This window comes from Lactuca serriola, chromosome 9 (genome assembly GCF_051521515.1).
Source record: "Lactuca serriola cultivar US96UC23 chromosome 9, Lser_US96UC23_V15, whole genome shotgun sequence".
NCBI lineage: Eukaryota > Viridiplantae > Streptophyta > Magnoliopsida > Asterales > Asteraceae > Lactuca > Lactuca serriola.
This window is the reverse complement of record NC_136416.1, coordinates 192,829,602-192,851,272: the sequence shown is the minus strand read 5'-3', so window position 1 is coordinate 192,851,272 and position 21,671 is coordinate 192,829,602. Positions and strand designations below refer to the sequence as shown.

Below are 21,671 nucleotides of genomic sequence, written 5' to 3'. Positions count from 1 at the left end.
ATGGCTACATCCTCAGGCTTACAACTCCCTAATACTATCTGGCTGCTAGTGAATGCTACGGCTACCCCCCACAGACTTACAACACTACTACTATCTGACTGCTAGTGAATGCTACGGCTACCCCGCAGACTTACAATCACTCTACTACTATCTGACTGCTAGTGAATGCTATGGCTACCCCCGCAGACTTACAACACTACTACTATCTGACTACTTGTGAATGCTACGGCTAGCCCCGCAGACTTACAACACTACTACTATCTGACTGCTAGTGAATGATATGGCTACCCCCGCAGACTTACAACACTACTACTACTAACTGGCTGTTGCTGGAAAAATGTTGCGGCTTTCCCGCCGCTCTACCATGCTCTGCATGCTGTCTCTGCTACTGACTACTAACACGGAAGCATCTCTTGCTAACCATTCTCAAGATCCTCATCCCGATTTACTAGAGTCCTACAGGCGGTCCTCCAACCTGGATTCCCAACCAGCTACTAACCATCTCGATTACATGAATTAACTGTTGGGAAGTTCCTCAAACTCCCAATCCTGAACTCCTTATTCCATCCATTGTTGTGCTACTATCTTTTCTTCTTAGAGGTCGTGTACTCATTTTGGGTCTGCGTGCTCTTACCCTTGCATACTCGGAGGGTTCTCCCCCACTTGGTTCCGACTAACTCCTTACTGCTCATTGGTCGAAAGGGTTCCCCAACCTTCCTTCCATTAATAGGGAGATCTGCTGTCCGCCAACGTTTACCTCTGTTGGTGCTCCAACTAACTTTTACCGGATCCAAACCATTCTTGCTAACTAACCGAGCACCCTTCAATCCTCAAATGCACTTGTTTTAATGACCGCATCCTGAGAGCGTGCATTTAGGGTGAACATCTCTAACCCACTTCCTTACGAACTGCTAGCTACTCCACTAGAAGCTCTGGATTGTCATTACTGAGAGTATAACTAATCATTACCCGACTAACACCTTCCGCAAGTAGTGAGGCACTACTGAATCTTACACATACATGCTACAATTACTGTATCCGAAGTAATATGCCCTAGGGGGGACGACCTCCAGCTATCATTCTAACATCCAAGGTATGCAAATGGCATATAACTTAACCTCCAACTATCATTCTAGGGTTTCTTCTGAAGTTGGGGAGGCTGACATGGGGGCTATGGTTGGAACCATAATGTCCTTTATATAGTACCTAACCCAAAATTAGGGTTTTGAGACTCTGAGGGTACGCTGGGCGTACACCTTGAACACCTGCGACCAACTTGCCCCACTACGTTGGGCGTAACCCAGCTTACGCTGGGCGTACCCACGCGCACCCCAACATGCATGCATGGTCTTCCATGCAAACTTTTCTCTATAAGGGACATTCTTGCCAAATCTTCAAAGTGTCATAACTCCTTCATTCTCGATCCGATTCTGATGAACTTTATATCCACGGAAAGGTGGCGAGAAATCCTACGTTTCTAACAACACACTTCGGTCCGAAAACTTTTCGAATAATACATCTAAATTTTGTAAAGGACTATAACTCCCCTGGCCATGGCCTCTGAAATTCCATACATGAATATTATAGAACAGGGCGTTACATGAATGGTGCGTGCTTTGTGCTTTGTGGGACTTTAAGTGATGGGAGTTAGCCATTAGGTGAATACGTCCTGTCACATGTGATTAGGGTTGAATAATCTCAAAGTGCCGGATTTGGCCCTATTGCGTAGCTCTTGTTTGAGTCTAACCATTATAGGGACGAGTCTTTTACTCGAAGGATTATCTGAGCCTCGTCTCATGTGATGGCATTTAGGAGATGGCTAATTGGCATTAGAAGGAGGCCTTCAACAGCTGAGGACTGGGCTGGGTGGAGTCAGAGATTTCCCTAGGGAAAGCCTAGGATGAGAGTAGCAGAGATCAGTAGCAGTAGAAGTGATTTGGTGGAGTCAAGGCAGTTCTTGAGGAAAGTATGGATAGATGTGGAAGGTAGCATGGCCCCGTACTACTAAAAGCAGAAGATCCGTACTTGAACCAAGGAAGGCTGAGATGAGACCAGGGAACTTGTAAGTAGAAGAGATCCCTGGAGATATATCAGTGTTTCTGACATTTGTCATGATGTGATTTTCAGAATGGTGGTTTTACGCCCTAGGCCAATAGTCGGCAGGTCAGGAGCCGGCGAGGGGTCAGGATCAGGCTCGGGGGCTGAGGATTTAGATGAGCACACCAGGAGGTTCCTCTCTTCAGAGGTTACTCGCACCATACTTGCGCAGACTCCTATGATCTTTGGTTCGATCAAAGAGGGTATTTTAGAGCTGATCGACGAGAGGTTGAGCACATTCCGTGTTGAGGTGGCGGCCATGATGGGGTTGCACACACTCACCTTTAGGGAGTTCTGGGCTTGTGGAGCTCTAGAATACGATGGGGAACGAGATCCCATTGCGAGTATCAGGTGGTTGGCGGATGTCATCAATGCGTTCCGCACCAGCAGATGTCCCGAGGGGGACAAGGTCAGACTAGCATCCTGTCTTCTGAAGGACAGGGCATGAGATTGGTGGGAGGAGATCGGACATGTTATCGGAGATGACGAAGTTCTTGATGTGATGACCTGGGCTGATTTTACTACCAGGTTCAAAGCCGAGTTTGCACCGGTTATTGAGGTGCAACAGTTAGTTAGGGAGTTTCAGGATCTCACCTAGACTACAGAGACAGTGGCGGAGATTACCGCCATGTTCAGAGAGATGCTCTTCTCGTTCCTTGGTACGTAGCTGATGAGGAAATGAAGAATGCCCGTTATCATGAGATGTTGCAGAGCGATATTTTCCAGTTTGTGAGCCGGTCCTCCTGTAAAACGCTGGATGATATGATTGCGAGAGAGAGAGAGAGAGAGAGAGAGAGAAACAGAGATAGATTTGGAGATGGAGAAGAAGAGGAAGCCAGAGGCGGCATATGGCAAAGGGAGTTCCGGTAAAAAGCCTAATGACGTGCCTAGGGCAGCACGGCAGGAAAACGAGCTGGACATGCCAACCGGGCTCAACCCAGCAGGCTTAGCGTCCGTTGGCACGCCCGGTAGTGGAAGGCACAAACGAAAGGCTCACGCATGCCAACCCGTCCCAGCAGGCTTAGCGTCCGCTGGTGCCCTCTGGAGTGGAACACACAGGCGAAAGGCTCGCGCTCGCCTAGAGACGCTCCCAGCTACAAGACAAAAGAAACGGTCAGGAGACAGGCAGGAGGATCGCCCCATTACCGTCAGAGACAATAAGAGTACCCTGACGGATAAAGGCGCATGACTCTCCAATCAGCGCCCCTGATCTTGTCTCCCTAAAAACCGATCTTGTCTGGTACGGACCAGGCAAGGGAGCTAGGTATAAAAGGGTATGCTCTCAGACCTACGAGGTAAGCTCTCTCGACTCTTTGGAGAGAATACACCCAAACCCTAAAACTCCCTCTAACTTGACCGTCGGAGCGTTCTTCCGGGAGCTCCTCCCGGAAAGCGGCTGACGGCCCTTGTTCTTTGTGATATTGCAGTGATAGCTGAACATTGGAGAGGATTCAGCGAATAGTACAGGAGCAAGGTCGCATCATTTGGCGCCATCCGTTTGTGAGACGAAGAACACAAACAAAAAGCACAAAAGTAAACATTAATGGCGTCCAACGGTAGTGAGGGATGACCGATCAGTCCCATACGTCCCATGACGATGTTGGACGAAACACCGCTGTCTACAACGGTCAACAGGGCCATTTTATGCGAAGGAAGTTCCACAGCAGTCGCCGAAAGCATTCCACAACCGCCATTTTCTCAGCAAGGAACGACTTCGGTGGGGCTATTCCGTCCATGCAACTTCAGATGTCACCGTTCATTTCGCTGCCGCTGCAACAGGCACAACTGCCTTACTCAACAACACTCCCGTCGAGTCATGTTTTCAACATTTCGCCGTCGTTCGCAACGCCGTCATCTTTCCAGATGACGGGTGGACATAGTTCAACGACTTTGTTGCCGCTGCTGGCGCAAACCATGATAAACCACCCATCACCCATCTATGCAATGACCGACACATGGACTGGACCGTCTGTCCTCGCCAACGGCAGACTGCAGCAGCCAGTAACAATCAGCCCGGTAACCCCCATGCACCCTTTCTCCGCCAGTTATCCCCTCCAGCTGCCACTCCAGCCGTACCCCTTTTACGAACCAAGTTCTGGCTACCTCACGCCGCCATCACATGGCATGAATCATCAATACCAATAAGGAGTCTTGACTGTCCCGGGTCAGGATGGCTTTTCCCGTAGTGTGACGTCTCTGTTTGTCAAAGAGCTGTTGGACTATGAAATACCGAACACAGCGAAGCTCCCGACGCTCAAAATGTACAATGGAACCACCTACCCAGATAGCCACATCGACACATATGAATGGACGATGACGATGTTGAAACTTAAGGAGAAGTTCTGGTGCACATACTTCCCAACGACCCTTGATGGCAACGCCGATACGTGGTTCAAGACGTTGCCACCAGGCAACATTTCAAACTTTGCTCAGCTTAAGTACCTTTTCCTTACCAACTTCATGCAGTTACGTAAGTACAAAGGAGATTCTCATTCAACCATAGGCTATAAGCAGAAAGAGGGGGAAACTGTACGTGAATATTTCACAAGATTCATAAATGCTACATTGGATGTACCGGGACACGATGAAAGGCTCATAGCTGGCGCCTTCACATTGGGACTTCTTCCAGGCCCTTTGTCGCAAAAACTCATGGGAAAGAAGCCCCTAACACGGGCCAAATTGAAGGAAAGGGTAGAACGATATCTACGACAGGAAGACGGTGAGGCAGCCAAGCAGGCCTACTTGAATGCCATGGCGACCAGACATCACAATCCGAGTCACATGGATTTCCGGGGGAGGGGGGGAAATAGGCACTATGGCCAGGCAAGAAGACCACCGAGGCATTTCCGACCATTTGCCAAGGACGACAGATGCATTCGCTGCCCAAAAGTGTACATGGTGTCCGAGAAACAGCAGCCGACAAAGTCACCCAAGAACCGATACTGTGAGTATCACAAGAGTAAGACACACGATACAACCAACTGTTCGGTATTAAAGAAAGAGATGGAGGAGAAGCAACTCAAAGGAGATCTGGTGGAAGTTGCGCGAAGCTTGCGCACCAAGTTTGACGATGAGAACACCAAAGGTGCACCTCGTGAGGGCACCCGGTCCAAGGAAATATTCATGATACGAAGCAAGAAAAGCGGGGAAGAACAGGGGGGAGAGGAGACCGCCAAGCTTTTAGCACGCACACTCACATTCTCCGTGCAAGACCCCCGACTGGAAGGATGGAGGGGCGACAACCCACTAGTGATACAAGCCTCCATCAGGGATGTAACCATACATAGGGTCTATGTCGACACCGGGAGTTTGGCAGACATCATCTATGAGCACTGCTTCAGACTCCTCCCAGAACGATGGAAGGATAACTTACGACCCACGACCAAGAGGCTAGTAGGATTCACAGGTCATATCCTATGGCCACTGGGCACAATTCACCTCCCTTTGACCATTACTAGCCACGACAAACAACGAAAGAAAATCGCCTTGATAGACTTCGTGGTCATTCGACATTCGGCGGAACACAATATCATTCTGGGAAGAACAACCCTCTTGAAGCTAGGAGCAGTGCCATCTACTATGCATGGGATCATGAAATTCGACACCCCAATGGGCGCGGCTACGATGTTAGCCACTCCACCCAAAGAATTGTAATGCTATACAGTCATGAAGCCAGCAGAGATAACCAAAGAGACCAAGAGACCCAAGCGCAAACCCCGGGAAAGGCAAGGAAGTAATCAATGAAAGACACCCCGATCAGCCAATCAGCGTCGGATGCGATCTCCCAACCTGCACAAGGAAGGCGCTGGTCGACTTACTTAGACGATACAAGCATGTGTTCGCATGGACCCCCACATACATGGTAGGTGTGGAAAGAAAGGTCATCGAAAATAAGCTCGTAATTAAACCAGGCGCAAAGGAGGTTAAGCAGAAAAGGAGAGTCTATAGGAGGGGAGCGTAATAGGGAAATTATTGCAGAAGTTGCCAAGCTGGCAGAAGCCGGGATAGTATGGGAGGCAATATTCCCGACGTGGATCGCGAACCCAGTTATGGTCCACAAGCAAGACAGATCGTGGCGTATGTGCATCGACTTTTCCGACTTAAATAAGGCATGCCCTAAAGATTGTTATCCCTTCCCGGAGATTGACTAGAAGGTGGAATCGCTACAAGGTTTTAAGTTAAAGTGTTTTCTGGATGCATACAAAGGGTATCACCAGATCTTGATGAGCAAAGAAGATGAAGAGAAAATAGCCTTCTACACAGATCACGGCACCTTCTGCTACACCAAGATGCCTTTCGGTCTAAAGAACGCAGGGGCCACATATCAGCACCTGGTCGACTCGATATTTGCTAAACAAATCGGGAGAAACATCGAGGTATACGTGGACGACATGGTAATCAAGAGCCCACATGAAGACAAGATGTTACATGATATTGAAGAAACTTTCCGAACCCTGAGACGGTGAAGATGAAACCGTAACCCAGCCAAATGTACGTTTGGGGTGGAAGAAGGGCAGTTCCTGGGGTACTACGTCACCAGACAAGGTATCCAGCCCAGCCTGTCCAAAGTTGATGAATTCATCGAGACACCAACACCGAGCTCCCTCAGGGATGCATAGGGCTTGAATAAGAAACTCACAGCCCTAAGCAGGTTCATTTCGAAATCCGCTGACAAGGCCATGCCGTTATTCCACACGTTGAAGGGTTGCATTGAGAAGAGAAATTTCCAGTGGATGGATGAAGCAGAAGAAGCGCTCCAAAGAATTAAGGAATGCTACATGAATTACTCACACTGGCCAGCGTCATCCCTGGAGAGAAGCCACAAGTATACCTCTCAACGTCAGGTAAAACAATATCTTCAGTATTGACTGTAGAAAGGGAAGGGGAGCAGAGACAGGTATACTTTGTTAGCAGAGCGTTGCAAGGACCAGAACTCAACTATCCCACGCTAGAGAGGCTGGTCCTGGCACTCATTTATGCAGCTCAACGACTAAGGCGATACTTCCAAGCACACCTGATAGAGGTGCTCACGAGTTATCCCATCAAACAGATACTTCTCAAGCCGGAGACGTCCGACCGGCTGGCGAAATGGGCGATCGAATTGGGAGAGCATGACATAAACTATCGCCCAAGGACAAGTTTCAAGGGACAAGCGCTAGTCGATTTCTTACTAGAAATTCCAGACGGTGGGGACCCGACCAAAGAGAAAGTGTGGGCAGTTTAAGGGACCCCGACTGGCAACAATTCATGGACCTTGTATACGGATGGAGCATCCAACAGGGAGGGCTCAAGGGCGGGGCTGATCCTAACTAGCCTAGAAGGAGAAAAGGTAACCTACGCCCTCCGTTTCGATTTCCACACGTCAAACAACGAAGCGGAGTACGAAGCGTTGCTCGCAAGATTACACCTAGCCAAGCAGATGGGTGCAAAAGCTGTAACAGCCCTAACTGACTCAAGGCTAGTAGAAAATCAGGTTAATGGGAGTTTCGAAGTAAGAGATCAGAGGATGGGAAAATATGTAAAGATGGCGAAATAATTGGTAGGATCATTCGGGAAGTTTACAATCAAACAGATACCTAGGAGTGAAAACAAGAGAGAAGATGCTTTGAGTAAGTTGGCCTCTACGTGCTTCGACCATTTGTCAAAGAAGGTCCTAATAGAGGTGCTCCGCGACAGAAGTATAGACGAGCAGCAAGTGAACAACCTAACCCCGGCCGGACCCACATGGATGACACCGTTCAGGGAATACCTACAGACGGGGGTATTGCCAGACGATCATGGCAAAGCCAGGAAGATACGTATAAAAGCGCCTTCATATGCAATGGTTAATAGAGAATTATACAAGAAAGGGTTCACGACCCCATGCCTAAAGTGTGTGGACCAAATCAAAGGGAGAGAAATGCTACAGGATGCACACTCAGGCCAGGTAGGCGCGCACGAGGGGGCACGGGATTTAACGGGCAAGGTGTTGCGAATGGGGGTATACTGGCCAACGATACAGCAAGATGCGATAGAAATGACCAGGAAATGTGGGGAGTGTCAGTTTTACGCCCCAGTTCAAGCGAATCCCTCGGTGCCACTGCATAACATATCCAGCCCATGGCCATTTTACCAGTGGGGGATAGATATAGTGGGTCCATTCCCAGAAGCCCCAGGAAAGCTAAAGTATATGGTGGTGGCCGTGGACTACTTCACAAAATGGATTGAGGCGGAACCGCTGGCGTGCATATCGGAGAGACACATGATGAAGTTTGTATGGAAGAACATGATGGGTTTTGAGCATTCTAACACTTCCTAAGTGTACATGCAACCCTAATAACCTTCAATCTATGTTTTCTCTATATACATGCAAATTTCTTTTCAAGGTTATTTCCTAACTAGCATGGCATGGGGAATATATTAAACATAGAAACTAGTAGAAATACATACCTTGTTGTTGCTTGGATTCCTTCAAGACTTTGTGAGCCTAGCACCCCAAATGTTGTGCCTCAAATGCTTCACACAACACCACAAAAACTTGGAATAACTTGAGAGAATACTTCTAGCACTCAAAATCTAGTAACCTTAGGTTACCATTTTGCTAGCCAAAGGGTTCCTTTTATAGTGGTGTCACAATTAGGGTTTCATTAAGAAGACCCATAATTGTCATGACTCTTCATTTCTCATGACCCATGGGTTTGTAACTCCCATGGACTATCCATGGAGCTCCAAATGGTTACATCCATAACCTATAAACCATGGATCATTAATGTAACATAAAGAATTGATGATTGTCATAATCAACCCTATCTATTTAATTAGTCTCACTTTGATCACCAAATTAATACTAGATTAATACTTGATCAATACTAATTAAATAATACTATTATTAATATATTAGAACTTATAATATATTAATAATCATAAGTGCCATATTCTCTCATTTAGTCTATCCAAGTATTGCAATGCCATGTAACGCAAATGGACCATGCCGGGTCGGATCAAGTACATACCAAATAAAGTTATGGACTTAGACACTATATCCAACAGTCTCCAACTTGAATAAGTCTAATAAATATATTTGCAAATATGACTTCAAAATCCGACTAGCAATCGTAGCTCTTTCAAAGTCTCTCGGAACTGAGATGATGATGATACGCCATTTAAGATAAGTGATCATATAATCCTCTGCTCTCATGATATCAGCCGGAAAAACACATGGAACATGGTCTTACTTATTGTCCAGCATTTGTTTCTCGATCTTCGATTTGTTTCGACATAGAACTAAATTGAACACATCAATTAGGTTCTGACCGGGCCCTGTACATAGGTCAAAACCAAATCATCGAGGGGCCCAGATATCGCTTCTATTTCTAGAAGGAACAGATAAACTTCGACTGATATGCTTGTACTAACTACTTGTTGAATTACTCACAAAGGCACGTTTTATAACATCGAGTTACCAATGCGTTTTCGTACAATAAATGACTAACCAACTCATGGTCAACAACTCATATCTCTAGGTTTGAAGATTTATATGATATTACCGTCTCACGATCACTCGAGATAAATTCCATGAAGTGATGCAAGTGAGCGTGGGTTGAATCCAATACTTAGCTCTTATGAGTACTCATGAATGTTGTAGCAACCATTGCATTGTCCAAAGCACTTTAGACAAATCATACAAGCCAAATTCATGACAGTCTTAAATCAATAATTACTTCCAAAGTTTGATTGACTGTGGATGGTTTGAATAATATGATATATATACCATAACATAATTATTCTAGAAGTAAAAACATGCAAAATTGAAACATAGTAAACAATCAACACAAGATAGTAACACTTTACTTATAAATAAATAACAACTTTTATTTATCATCAAATGTCAATTACATTTTACAAATTTCAGGAATCTAATTATTGAAACTAATATCATCCTTCAGCCTAATGCGCCTTGCATGTTGTAAATGCTTAACCCTGCTTAGTCCCTTCGTGAGGGGATCTGTCGGGTTCTCATCTGATGATACCCTCTTTGCCACGAGGAGTCCTTCTTCTATTCTATGTCTGATGAAATGGTATTTTCTGTCAATGTGCCTAGATCTCCCGTGATCTCTTGGTTCTTTCGCCAAAGCAACTGCACTTTCACTGTCACAGAAAATTTCCATTGGCTCCTTTATAGCTGGTATAACTTCGAGGTCTCCGATGAAGTTCTTTAGCCATATCGCCTCTTTTGCTGCCTAGCTAGTTGCTATGTACTTTGATTCACAAGTCGAATCAGCTACTGTCTCCTGCTTGGAACTTTTCCAAGTAATGGCTCCTCCATTTAGGATAAAGACCCAGCCTGACTGAGAGCGGAAATTATCCCTATCAGTTTGAAAGCTAGCATCACTATATCCTTACACTCCCAAGTCATCACTGCCTCCGAGGGTAAGGACCCAATGCTTATTCCTCCGCAAATACTTGAGAATGTTCTTTACCGCTGTCCAGTGTGCCTTGCCAGGGTTCCCTTGATATCTACTGACCATGCTCAAAGCAAAAGCCACATCAGGGCGAGTACAGGTCATAGCATACATGATCGAGCCCATAGCGGAAGCATATGGTATCTGACTCATCTCACCTATCTCAACCTCTGTACTCGGACTCTAAGTCTTACTTAGCTTGGCATTACTCTGGATTGGTAACTCTCCTTTCTTGGAATCTTGCATACTGAACCTCTTCAGTATCTTATCCACATAAGTACTTTGACTAAGTCCAATTAGTCTCTTACTCCTATCTCTCAATATCCTTATCCTTAGGATATAGGCAGCTTCCCCAAGGTCCTTCATAGCAAAACACTTCCCAAGCCAGGCCTTAACCTCCTGCAAAGTTGGGATGTTGTTTCCTATGAGAAGTATGTCATCCACATACAACACCAAGAAGCTAACTATGCTCCCACTAGCCCTGACATAGACACAAGACTCATCCTCACTCCTAGAAAAGCCAAACTCTTTGACTTTCTCATCAAAGCAAAGATTCCATCTGCGAGATGCTTGTTTCAATCCATAAATAGATTTTTCAAGCTTACACACTCTATTAGGGTATTTTGGATCGACAAAACCCTCTGGCTGAGCCATGTAAACATCCTCAGTCAACTTCCCATTAAGGAAAGCGGTTTTGACATCCATTTGCCATATTTCATAGTCATGAAATGCAACTATGGCTAACAACACTCTAATAGACTTAATCTTAGCTACTGGTGAGAAGGTCTCATCATAGTCAACTCCCGGAGTTTGAGTAAAGCCCTTTGCAACCAGTCGTGCTTTATAAGTGTCTACTTTCGATCCATGTCGGTCTTCTTCTTGAACATCCATTTGCACCCAACTGTCTTACGACCTGGTACATTGTCAACCAAGTTCCAAACTTGATTGTCATACATGGACTGAATCTCGCTGTCCATAGCCTCCTTCCATTTCGCAGACTCAGGGCCTGCCATGGCTTCCTTATAATTATTAGGTTTATCCAAATCTATCAGTGTACTATCACTGATAAATGTATCACCTTCAGTGGTGATGTGATAACCATAATAAAATTCAGGTGTGTTCCTCACCCTAGTGGAACGTCTTGGAGGTACAGACTCAACTATCGGCTCAATAGGAGTTTCCTCCTCAGGTTGGCTGACAGCATTTGAGGTTCCTTCACCACTTGACTCTTGAAGCTCTTCAAGGTCAAATTGCCTCCCACTGTCCCCTTGGCTTATGAAGTCTCTCTCACGAAAGACTCCTCTTCTTGCTACAAAGACCACATTGTCACTGGGTCTATAGAAGAGGTAACCAAAGGATCTCTGTGGGTAGCCGATGAAAATACACCTCTCGCTTTGGGGCTCAAGCTTGTCATGAGTCTCACGCATCACAAACGCTTCACAACCCCAAATCTTGATGTGGTCCAAATTAGGCACTTTCCCAGTCCACATCTCGTGAGGTGTTTTGGCAACCTTTTTAGTAGGGACTAGATTAAGGATATGGGCGGCAATTTCTAAGGCATACCCCCAGAAAGAGATTGGTAACGAAGCTCGACTCATCATGGAACGAACCATATCCAATAAGGTTTGATTGCGCCTCTCAGCCACACCATTCAACTGTGGTGTCCTGGGAGGTGTCAATTGTGAGACAATCTCACATTTCTTAAGATAGTCAAGGAACTCAATGCTAAGATACTCTCCTCCCCGATCGGATCGGAGCATCTTGATGTTCCAGCCCAATTGATTCTCAACTTCCTGCTTAAACTCTTTGAACTTTTCAAAGGTTTCTGACTTATGCTTGATTAAGTAAATATATCCATATCTACTGTAATCATCAGTAAAAGTCACATAATAATGATTAGCATCCCTTGTAGCAACTCTGAAGGGCCCACACACATCCGTGTGTACAAGGTCCAACAAACCTTCACCTATATCACAAGTACCTGTGAAGGGCGACTTTGTCATTTTTCCAAGTAAACAAGACTCGCAACTATCATCTGACTTGAGGTCAAATGATTCCAAGACTCCAGCCTTTTGGAGTTGGCCTATGCGCTTCTTGCTAACATGTCCAAGACGACAATGACACAAGGATGCTTTATCCAAGCTATCAGAAGAATCAATATACAACACATTATTTCCTAGATTGTCTACAACATTCACGGCTTCAGATACACCATCACATCAAGGTATTGCTTTAAAGTAAAATCCATCATTGTAATAAACATTAATAACACCATTTTTATTATCAAATGAAAATGTAAAACCTTGTTTGTACAAGCCATGAAAAGAAATAATATTTCTCGCTATTTCGGGCGAGTAACAACACTTATTCAAATCTAACATTAACCCATTATTAAGCAATAAAGAATAAACTCCTATCTTGGTAATAGGTGATGCTTTCCTGTTGCCCATGACTAAGTTTATCTTCCCGTGCTCCACTTGCTCGCTTCTTCTTAGTGCCAGCAAATCAGTACAAATGTGAATACCACACCCTGTATCAAGCACCCAAGAATTAGCATTAGATGAGTTGTTAGACAATATTGTGTAAATACCTGCATGGGTGGGTTTAACCTTCCCATCCTTTACATCTTGCATATATTTGGCGCAGCTTCGCTTGAAGTGTCCCTTATCTTGGCAATAGAAGCATTGTGCTTCCTTTGGGTTTGAAGAAGGAGTAATGGGACCTTTCTTTGTCCCACTTGAAGAAGAGCCATCAAGAGTCTTACCCTTGGTACCCTTTGAAGGGCTTTTCCTCTTCTTACCCTTCCCTTGCCCAATTGCAAGAACAGGGGTTGTTAAAGGAGTAGAAGTAGCAACCGCTTTACCCTAAAGGCCATTTTCAGCTGTCCTTAAGAGTCCTTGAAGTTTTCTAAGTGTGACTTCCTCCTTATTCATATGATAAGTCATATGAAACTGATCATAACTTTGAGGTAAGGAATGGAGAATGATGTCAATCGCCAATTCCTCAGGGAAGTCAACATTAAGCTTCAGCAACCGGTCAACGAACCTCTGCATCTTCTGCAAGTGACCGGTGATGGGTTCACCATCCTTCATCCTTGCGGTTATCATGGAGGAAATGATTTCATACCTCTCTTGACGTGCGCTCTGATGGTACCTTTCCATCAGATCTAGGTGCATCTCATAGGGGTAGAAATATTCATAAGATTTTTGGAGTTCCGGAGTCATTGTGGCCATCATGATGCAGGACACCTTGGTGGCATCCTTCTCATGCGCAATGAACTCCGCAAGCTCTTCTGGAGTAGCAGTGGCTTCATTAACAACCTTAAGCTCCCTATCAAGGACATATTCTTTGTCCTCATAGCGGGTAATCATCCTGATGTTTCTGATCCACTCATTAAAGTTGGATCCATCAAAGATGACCTTACCACACAAGTTCATTAGGGAAAAGGAGCCTTTCGGGTTTGAGCCAGCAGCGTTATTGGAAGACATCTGGAATAAAAGGAAGATAAGTTTCATTAGATTAAGAATCCTTAATAAGTCACCCAAATGAAATATTAAGGCTAGGATCCAACAAACTATTTATGGGTGGAAGAGGGATGCCGTAATCCACACTATAAAATATTTGAAGGTAGGTAAATGACGATTTACCAATTTCCACCATAAGACGAAATATTTCATTATTAGGTTTTATTGGTTTTGAAACTCCTAGATCTTCTGAGATACATTGAACTTTTCAATGGCATGTTTGAATCTCGAATGTGCCCTCTCAAGTTTGTGACTGGGATGCCGAGGATCACAAACAAGGTATGAATAACCATACAAATTGACTTGGTACCCTTAACAATATTACCTAATCGATGTGCCGGTTAACCACACACGCTCCACCGATCTATAATAAAGTCAAGTTACCCTTTGCCACCCTTACTAGTCCATGTTAGTGTGCCGGTTAACCACACACGCTCCACTAACGACTTGGTAAGGTACAAAGTGTAATTTTATGGGCTAGCACCAATTTCACATTTTCCTAAAGTAACTAAGATTGGGAATTTATAATGTATAGTTACTTTATAATTCATTATACTTTTAATGAGAATTTAAAGTCGTATCCTACCCGTTCGGCTAACGACCCTCCATCGATTAAGGAAGCGGTGGGTGAGAGTGGACACCCATTAAGTCACCATTTTATAGGCAACAACCTTATACCCCCCTTATAGACCGGCTTCATGAATGAGGCCTACTAACGGTAAGAACGACATATTCTTATACATAATTATAATAATAGTATAAGTGTTGATTTTTAAACCTTTTAAAAATCTAAGGTTTAATTTGGAATTAAAGTATTAGAGTGTAAGACTTTTCAAATTCCAAAACTTGACGGCAAGAATTGAAACTATTCCAAGTCTCTTCAATTTGTAACTTATGAGTTTTAATGGTTCATAAAAATGAAGACTCTTCATTTTATGAAACCTCTTTAGTTCTTTAAACACAAATTAAAGAAGTGACCTTTGGTTATCCATAACTTGAGGACAAGTTATGGACACCATCAATGCAATTAAGATCAAGAATTAAACACACATGGTGGTTACACACAATTCCTATGATCTTCTAAAAACTCATAAGAACACAAATTCATGTCAAGCAATTTCAAGAAATCATATGAACATATATAATACTTTGAATTTGTTAAAAGTCATGTAAAATAGATTAACATAATCATTATCATTTTGAAAAATAGATTTTACAAGTCCAAAACAGATTGGGATAATGATTCTAATCTATTTCCAGCAACAAAACACGAAAAGACTGCCCATCACGCACCTACTCGTCGAGTGCATGATCCTACTCGACGAGTAGGATGAATTTGTACATGGACTCGGCGAGTCCTCCCCATGAACTCGGCGAGTCCAGTCGACAGTGAGCAGTTTTTTCGATTTTCAAGCAGTTTTGCATCAAGTATACAGAAAACAATCCCAGGCTCTGATACCACTGATGGGTTTCGAGCATTCTATCACTTCCTAAGTGTACATGCAACCCTAATAACCTTGAATCTATGTTTTCTCTATATACATGCAAATTTCTTTTCAAGGTTATTTCCTAACTAGCATGGCATGGGGAATATATTAAACATAGAAACTAGTAGAAATACATACCTTGTTGTTGCTTGGATTCCTTCAAGACTTTGTGAGCCTAGCACCCCAAATGTTGTGCCTCAAATGCTTCAGAACATCATGACAAGATTTGGGACACCCAAAGTTCTAATCAGCGATAACGGCCTACAGTTTGCGGAAAATCCGTTCAGAGAATGGTGCACCACCAAAGGGATAAGCCAACGTTTCACATCGGTGGCACACCCGCAAGCGAACGGACAGACGGAGGTATCCAATCGAACCATTATGAATGGAATCCAGAAGAGGATTGGAAAAGCAAAAGGGAACTGGGCAGAGGAGATACCGACGGTGCTGTGGCCGTACATAACTACACCACAAGCAAGCACAAAGGCAACCCCTTTCAGCCTAACATATGGAACAGAGGCCATGCTTCCCATGGAAGTGGAAATGAACACACTGAGGGTGACCATTGATGATGAGGAAAGCAACGCACAAGACCTGAGGATAAACCTGGATATCCTAGAGGAGAAGTGTGAGAAGTCTGAAATGCGCCAAGCTGTTTACAAGCATGCGACAGAAAGATACTACGATCAAAGGGTAAAGGAAAAGGCGTTCAGAGTTGGAGAATACGTTTTGAGGAAAAATGAAGCATGTCGAGCCCAGCCCTAAGGCAAGTTGTGCCCAACATGGGAAGGCCCTTATAGAGTCACATAGGCAAACAGGAATGACGCATATGTGTTACAAACGATGGAAGGTAGGCAGATTCCAAGAACATGGAACGCCAGGAACTTGAAGAAGTATTTCTTTTAAACATGAAAGAGGGAAGACACGCAACCTCAGCTAATCGACATGCTGCTTAGTGTAGCACATCCTAAGTACTTAGAGTACACATGTCCATGCTTAGTGGCATGAGTTTAATACTTAGTGTATTTAAAAATCCGCAGTCAATGTAGAATGATAATGCAATTGCTGATATTTGATACTTAGTGTATTAATTTATAACGATTCAATGTTCGCACGCAAAACTCGATTGCTGGTCGCTAAGAGCGTCCAATACCGACACTTAGTGCGTCGAAGATAGCTAGAGCAAAACAAAATATTTTAGAGCATCAGGGCGCTGTATCTCCCAAACAACGTATAATAAACAAGCAGGCAAAACGATAAACAAAGTTAGCAAAGAACAGATAATGCTTAAAGCACACAAAATACATATCTAGGAAAATAAAACATTGTTTCTAAAAGTTTGAACATTACACAAGTCAAAAGCAGCAAAACCTAAACCAACTAAGTAGAGAAATTTTCACACCCCGGGAGGGGTAGCACACGATTCCGGGGAAACCTCCTCAACATCCCCTCCAACATCCACGACCACCTCATCGACATTACCATCACCAGCAATTGTCTCAACACCGCGATCACCTTCACCAACAGCCTCACCATCCTTACCATTCCCAACTACTGGCACAATTTCCTGACCCACCATACTTTCTGGAGTACCCTCAGAACCACCAAAAGAGCATAACTCCCGAAGACCTTCAATACCCAACTACCCCAAACCCAACAGAGATGGATGGTCCATACTGGCAAAAGACAAAAGAGCATCATTTACACTAACTAAAGGACCAGCCAAAGAAGTACTCGCAACTACCTCCCCACCCCCACCACCAGCAGAAGTCTTCTGAAGGGACTCAACCCCAGCCACAAATGCAGCATGACGAATTAGGCTTATTGCATTGGTAAAATCAGGATGCTCGATGAACTTATCAGTAATGCGGACCACGCCAACATGCACCAACCAATCTAAGTCTCGATGAGAAGCGTCCATATCCGACTGTAGTGATAACACGAGCTTGTCACGGTCAGTGACATTACGCTCAAGACTCTCTACCTGAATCATCAAACCTTCGTTCACCTGCGTGAGGGAATCAACCTTGGCCTCCAGTACTATTCTAGCTTCATCAAGGACGTTCTTTTCGAACACTAGCAATTCACACTTTTTCTCCGATAAGCAAAGATCATCACCAAGCTCACTCAGACGGCGCTCCAGACTTGCCACACGTGATCGACAGGCGGCATGCACATTCTCCATCTCGCCGAAGGCATGGACGCGCCGGGAACCAGCAACAAGATAAAACATGGCCTGCGCGGCAGCGTAAGCCATATTGTGAGAAAGGGCAGGGTTACCCATTGCCTCCATATATCCAATTGCAGTGGGAGGGGGGCATGGCGCGGAAATTCTATAGCATTTGCACGCACAGAAAGCCGAGAATCGTTGCGAAGATCCCAGGATGGAACAAAAATAGCAGACTCAGAAGCACCATCTCCAGAACCACCATCCTTGGAGATCACAGCCTGTCCAGAAACACCAAAACCCTTTGCCGGGGAAAGCTTTGAAGGAACAAATGGAACACTGGGAGAAGGAATAGAAGAGACATCTGAAATAACGGGCTGTTCAGTCGCCCTGTTGATCCCTTCGGACTGTTGCGTGTCGTCATCAGGGATCACTACCACACCAGTTGGTGTGGAACTCATGGAACTCAGCAAGTGAGAGAAGCTGCGCCTAGTATGCACTCTCTTGGTAGCAGTAGGCGCACCAGTAACTGGCTCGCACATGGCCTGTACAGCTTTTCTCTTGCATGCATCTGTCAGACGTCAGCAATGATTCCCTCCTTGCTATCCACATTATCCTCCATGACAGCAGAAATAGGGCGAGCATGCAGCGGATTCTCCTCGGATGCTGATGAACCCGTGGGAGGAACAGGAGGGGAAACGGTTAGAGCAAGTTGGTCCATCCGGCGGGGTGGAGGAAGCCGATCGACCATATCCACCTCCCGAAACTCCAACTTGCCCCGATAACGCTTGTGCAGCACCTCGTCCATGTACAGAGAAGATTCAACACCTAGGGAAAGCAGAAGGGAAATATAAGCAACATAGGAATAATAGGGGATGGAAAAGGAAAAGGAGGGTACAACACTCACCATCAACGACGGAGAAGAACACCGCCATTTTGTCGCGCCGCCGCCAAAAGGGACTCATCCCTACCCCAGAAAGAAGCGCCTCAGAGTAATCTTCAGCAGATACTTGCACGCTCTTCAAGTAGTCGGTAGTACCCTGGTTGTGGGGAAAGAGCTTGGGAATGGTATCGGCGAAAGCATTGGCACGATAACGACCACTCCCTACCAACCCCTGATTCACCCACAACCAATTTTCCTGCCAACTTTTTGGGGTACGCCCATCTGGAACCAAGGCGTGTCCTCCCTGCCGGACCAAGAAGGTGTATTTGTCACCGGTAACACAGAATCGGAAGAAAAACTTGAAGACGAAGTAGTCTAGAATATACCCATTGGCTCTGCAGACCATTTCAAACACAACCACTTTGTTAACTGCATTGGGAGTCAACATCTGAAGACTATAACCATCTTTCTGGAAGACTTCCAACTGAAAATCGGTCAAAGGGAAGCGGATCCCATCGTCCAGGGTTTTCAAGAAAACCCCAATCTTACCGGGGGGAGGGGATGAGATGCTAGAACCAGGTGCAGGAAACTCCACACCTTCCAGAGAAGACGAGCCATTGGTGGCCTCCAGTCGACGGTACTCAGCGGCGGAGGGGAGGATACCAGGAAGGACTGCCATGAAGAAAGAATAAAGAAGAAGACGAAGGAGGAAGAAGGAAAAGATAAAGATAAACCGTTCAAAAGCCCTTATAAAGAAAAGGGAGAGGCGGGACATTTAAATGCATGACATGATGACGCGGTTACCAGACATCATGCGCAGTCACATCGCCATTAAAGACGGAACGGCGGGCAAAGAAAAACCGACACGCGTAAGCTATTTAAGTCCAGAACGTCATAGCTAGCGTTGCAACGCTACGGCTATAGGACTAGGGGACTTGATGACGTGCCTAGGGCAGCACGACAGGAATATGAGCCGGACATGCCAACCGGGCTCAGCCCAGCAGGCTTAGCGTCCGCTGGCACGCCCGGGAGTGGAAGGCACAAATGAAAGGCTCGCGCACGCCAACCCGGCCCAGCAGGCTTAGCGTCCGCTGGTGCCCTCTAGAGCGGAACACACAATTGAAAGGCTTGCACTCGCCTAGAGACCCTCCCAGCTACAAGACAAAAGAAACGGTCAGGTGACAGGCAGGAGGATAGCCGCATTACCTTCAAAGCCAATAAGAGCGCCATGACGGATAAAGGCGCATGACTCTCCAATCAGCGCCCCTGATCCTGTCTCCCCAAAAAGCGATCTTGTCTGGTACGGATCAGGCAAGGGAGCTAGGTATAAAAGGTTACACTCTCAGACCTATGAGGTAAGCTCTCTCGACTCTTTGGAGAGAATACACCCAAACCCTAAAACGCCCTCTAACTTGACTGTCGGAGCATTCTTCCGGGAGCTCCTCCCGGAAAGCAGCTGACGGCCCTTGTTCTTTGTGATCTTGCAGTGATAACTGAACAATGGAGAGGATTCGGCGAACAGTATAGGAGCAAGGTCTCATCAAAGCCCAAGGTATCAGATCACGGATCTAGAGGAAAACAGAACCACAATCGGTGTGGCAAGTGTGGGAGATTGCACAATGGGGCGTGCAAAGCAGGGAGTCCCGGTTGCTTCAAGTGCGGTCGGACCGGGCATATGAGCAGAGATTGTATAGCTACTCCCACCATTACCACAACATCTGATCTGATTTGCTTCCATTGCAATCAAAAGGGACATAAAAAGTCCTAATGTCCGAGTTTGGCAGTAGCAGGGAAGGTGGTGGCACCTGCCCCTGCTACATTGAGGATTACAGATGGCCATCAGGGCCGGGGTGAGGCGCCAGTGGCGAAGAGCAAAGATTTCCAGATGATAGCAGAGGAGGCATGAGCGACTCCTAATGTGGTGACGAGTATGTATTCTCCTATTGTCTCTTATTTGATATTGATTGTTTCTCATAGTTGTATGTTTTCGTATAGGGTCATTCTTAGTGAACGGCATTTCAGCTACAATATTGTTTGATTCGGGGGCCACCCGATCATTTGCTTCACTTGCGCTTAGCAAGAGGTTTAGTAGAGCTCCGGGGGAGTTGGATTGTCCACTCGAGGTTGAAATAGCTGATGACAGGACCATCAGGGTCATGGGAGTGCATAGGGGGTGTTCGTTGCAGTTATTTGATGAGTAGTTTTCAGTGGACTTGGTTCCTATTCCCCTGAGAGGGAATAAGGTTATAGTGGGTATGGATTGGCTGAGCCCCAATGGGGAACTGATTGATTGTGAGCTGTAGTTAGTGAGGGTTCGCATTGTTCGCAGTCCAAGTAGGGAAGAGTTAGTGATTCGGGGCAAGAGGCCACATCGCGGACTAATTCTTTGTTCAGCAGCGAGAGCGAGGTGCTACGTTCAGCAGGGTTACGCAAGGTACATCATCTATGTTATAGATGCCCGGGAGAAGGGTAAGGCGACAGTTGACGATGTACCAGTAGTGCGTGAGTATCCGGACGTATTCCCGGAGGACTTGCCTAGGATACCTCCGGAAAGACAGGTTGAGTTTCGGATTGACTTGGTCTTGGGTGCGGCTCTGATAGCCAAGGCACCATATCGGCTGGCTCCTACAGAGATGCAGGAGTTGTCTACTCAGCTGCAGGAGCTGCTAGACAAGGGTTTCATTAGGCCGAGTAGTTTACTATGGGGAGCCCCAATCCTGTTTGTGAGGAAGAAGGATGGGTCGCACCGTATGTGCATAGATTACTGGGAGCTGAACAAGGTAATGATGAAGAACCATTACCCACTCCCGATGATAGACGATTTGTTTGACCAACTTTAGGGAGCATCTTGGTTCTCCAAGATTGATCTATGGTCAGGTAATCACCAGATACGGGTCAGGGATGAGGATGTGCAGAAGACTGCTTTTAGGACCTGCTATGGTCATTATGAGTTTGTGGTGATGTCGTTGGGGTCACCAATGCTCCAGCCGCGTTCATGGATCTCATGAACCGCGTATGCAGATCGATGCTGGATCGGTTAGTGATAGTGTTCATTGATGACATCTTGGTTTA

General features: G+C 45.5%; 1 protein-coding gene across 1 annotated transcript; it reads left to right on the top strand.

The window, feature by feature from the left end:
- The first annotated feature begins 4,356 nt into the window (after positions 1-4,356).
- Positions 4,357-5,751, top strand: LOC145076410 (uncharacterized). Its single transcript, XM_079022290.1, has one exon. The coding sequence runs from the start codon at positions 4,357-4,359 to the stop codon at positions 5,749-5,751; it is 1,395 nt and encodes a 464-aa protein (XP_078878416.1).
- Positions 5,752-21,671: the final 15,920 nt, after the last annotated feature.

Coding starts and splice junctions, on each gene's coding strand:
- LOC145076410 (XM_079022290.1), top strand. CDS start 4,357: ATGTACAATGGAACCACCTACCCAGATAGCCACATCGACACATATGAA.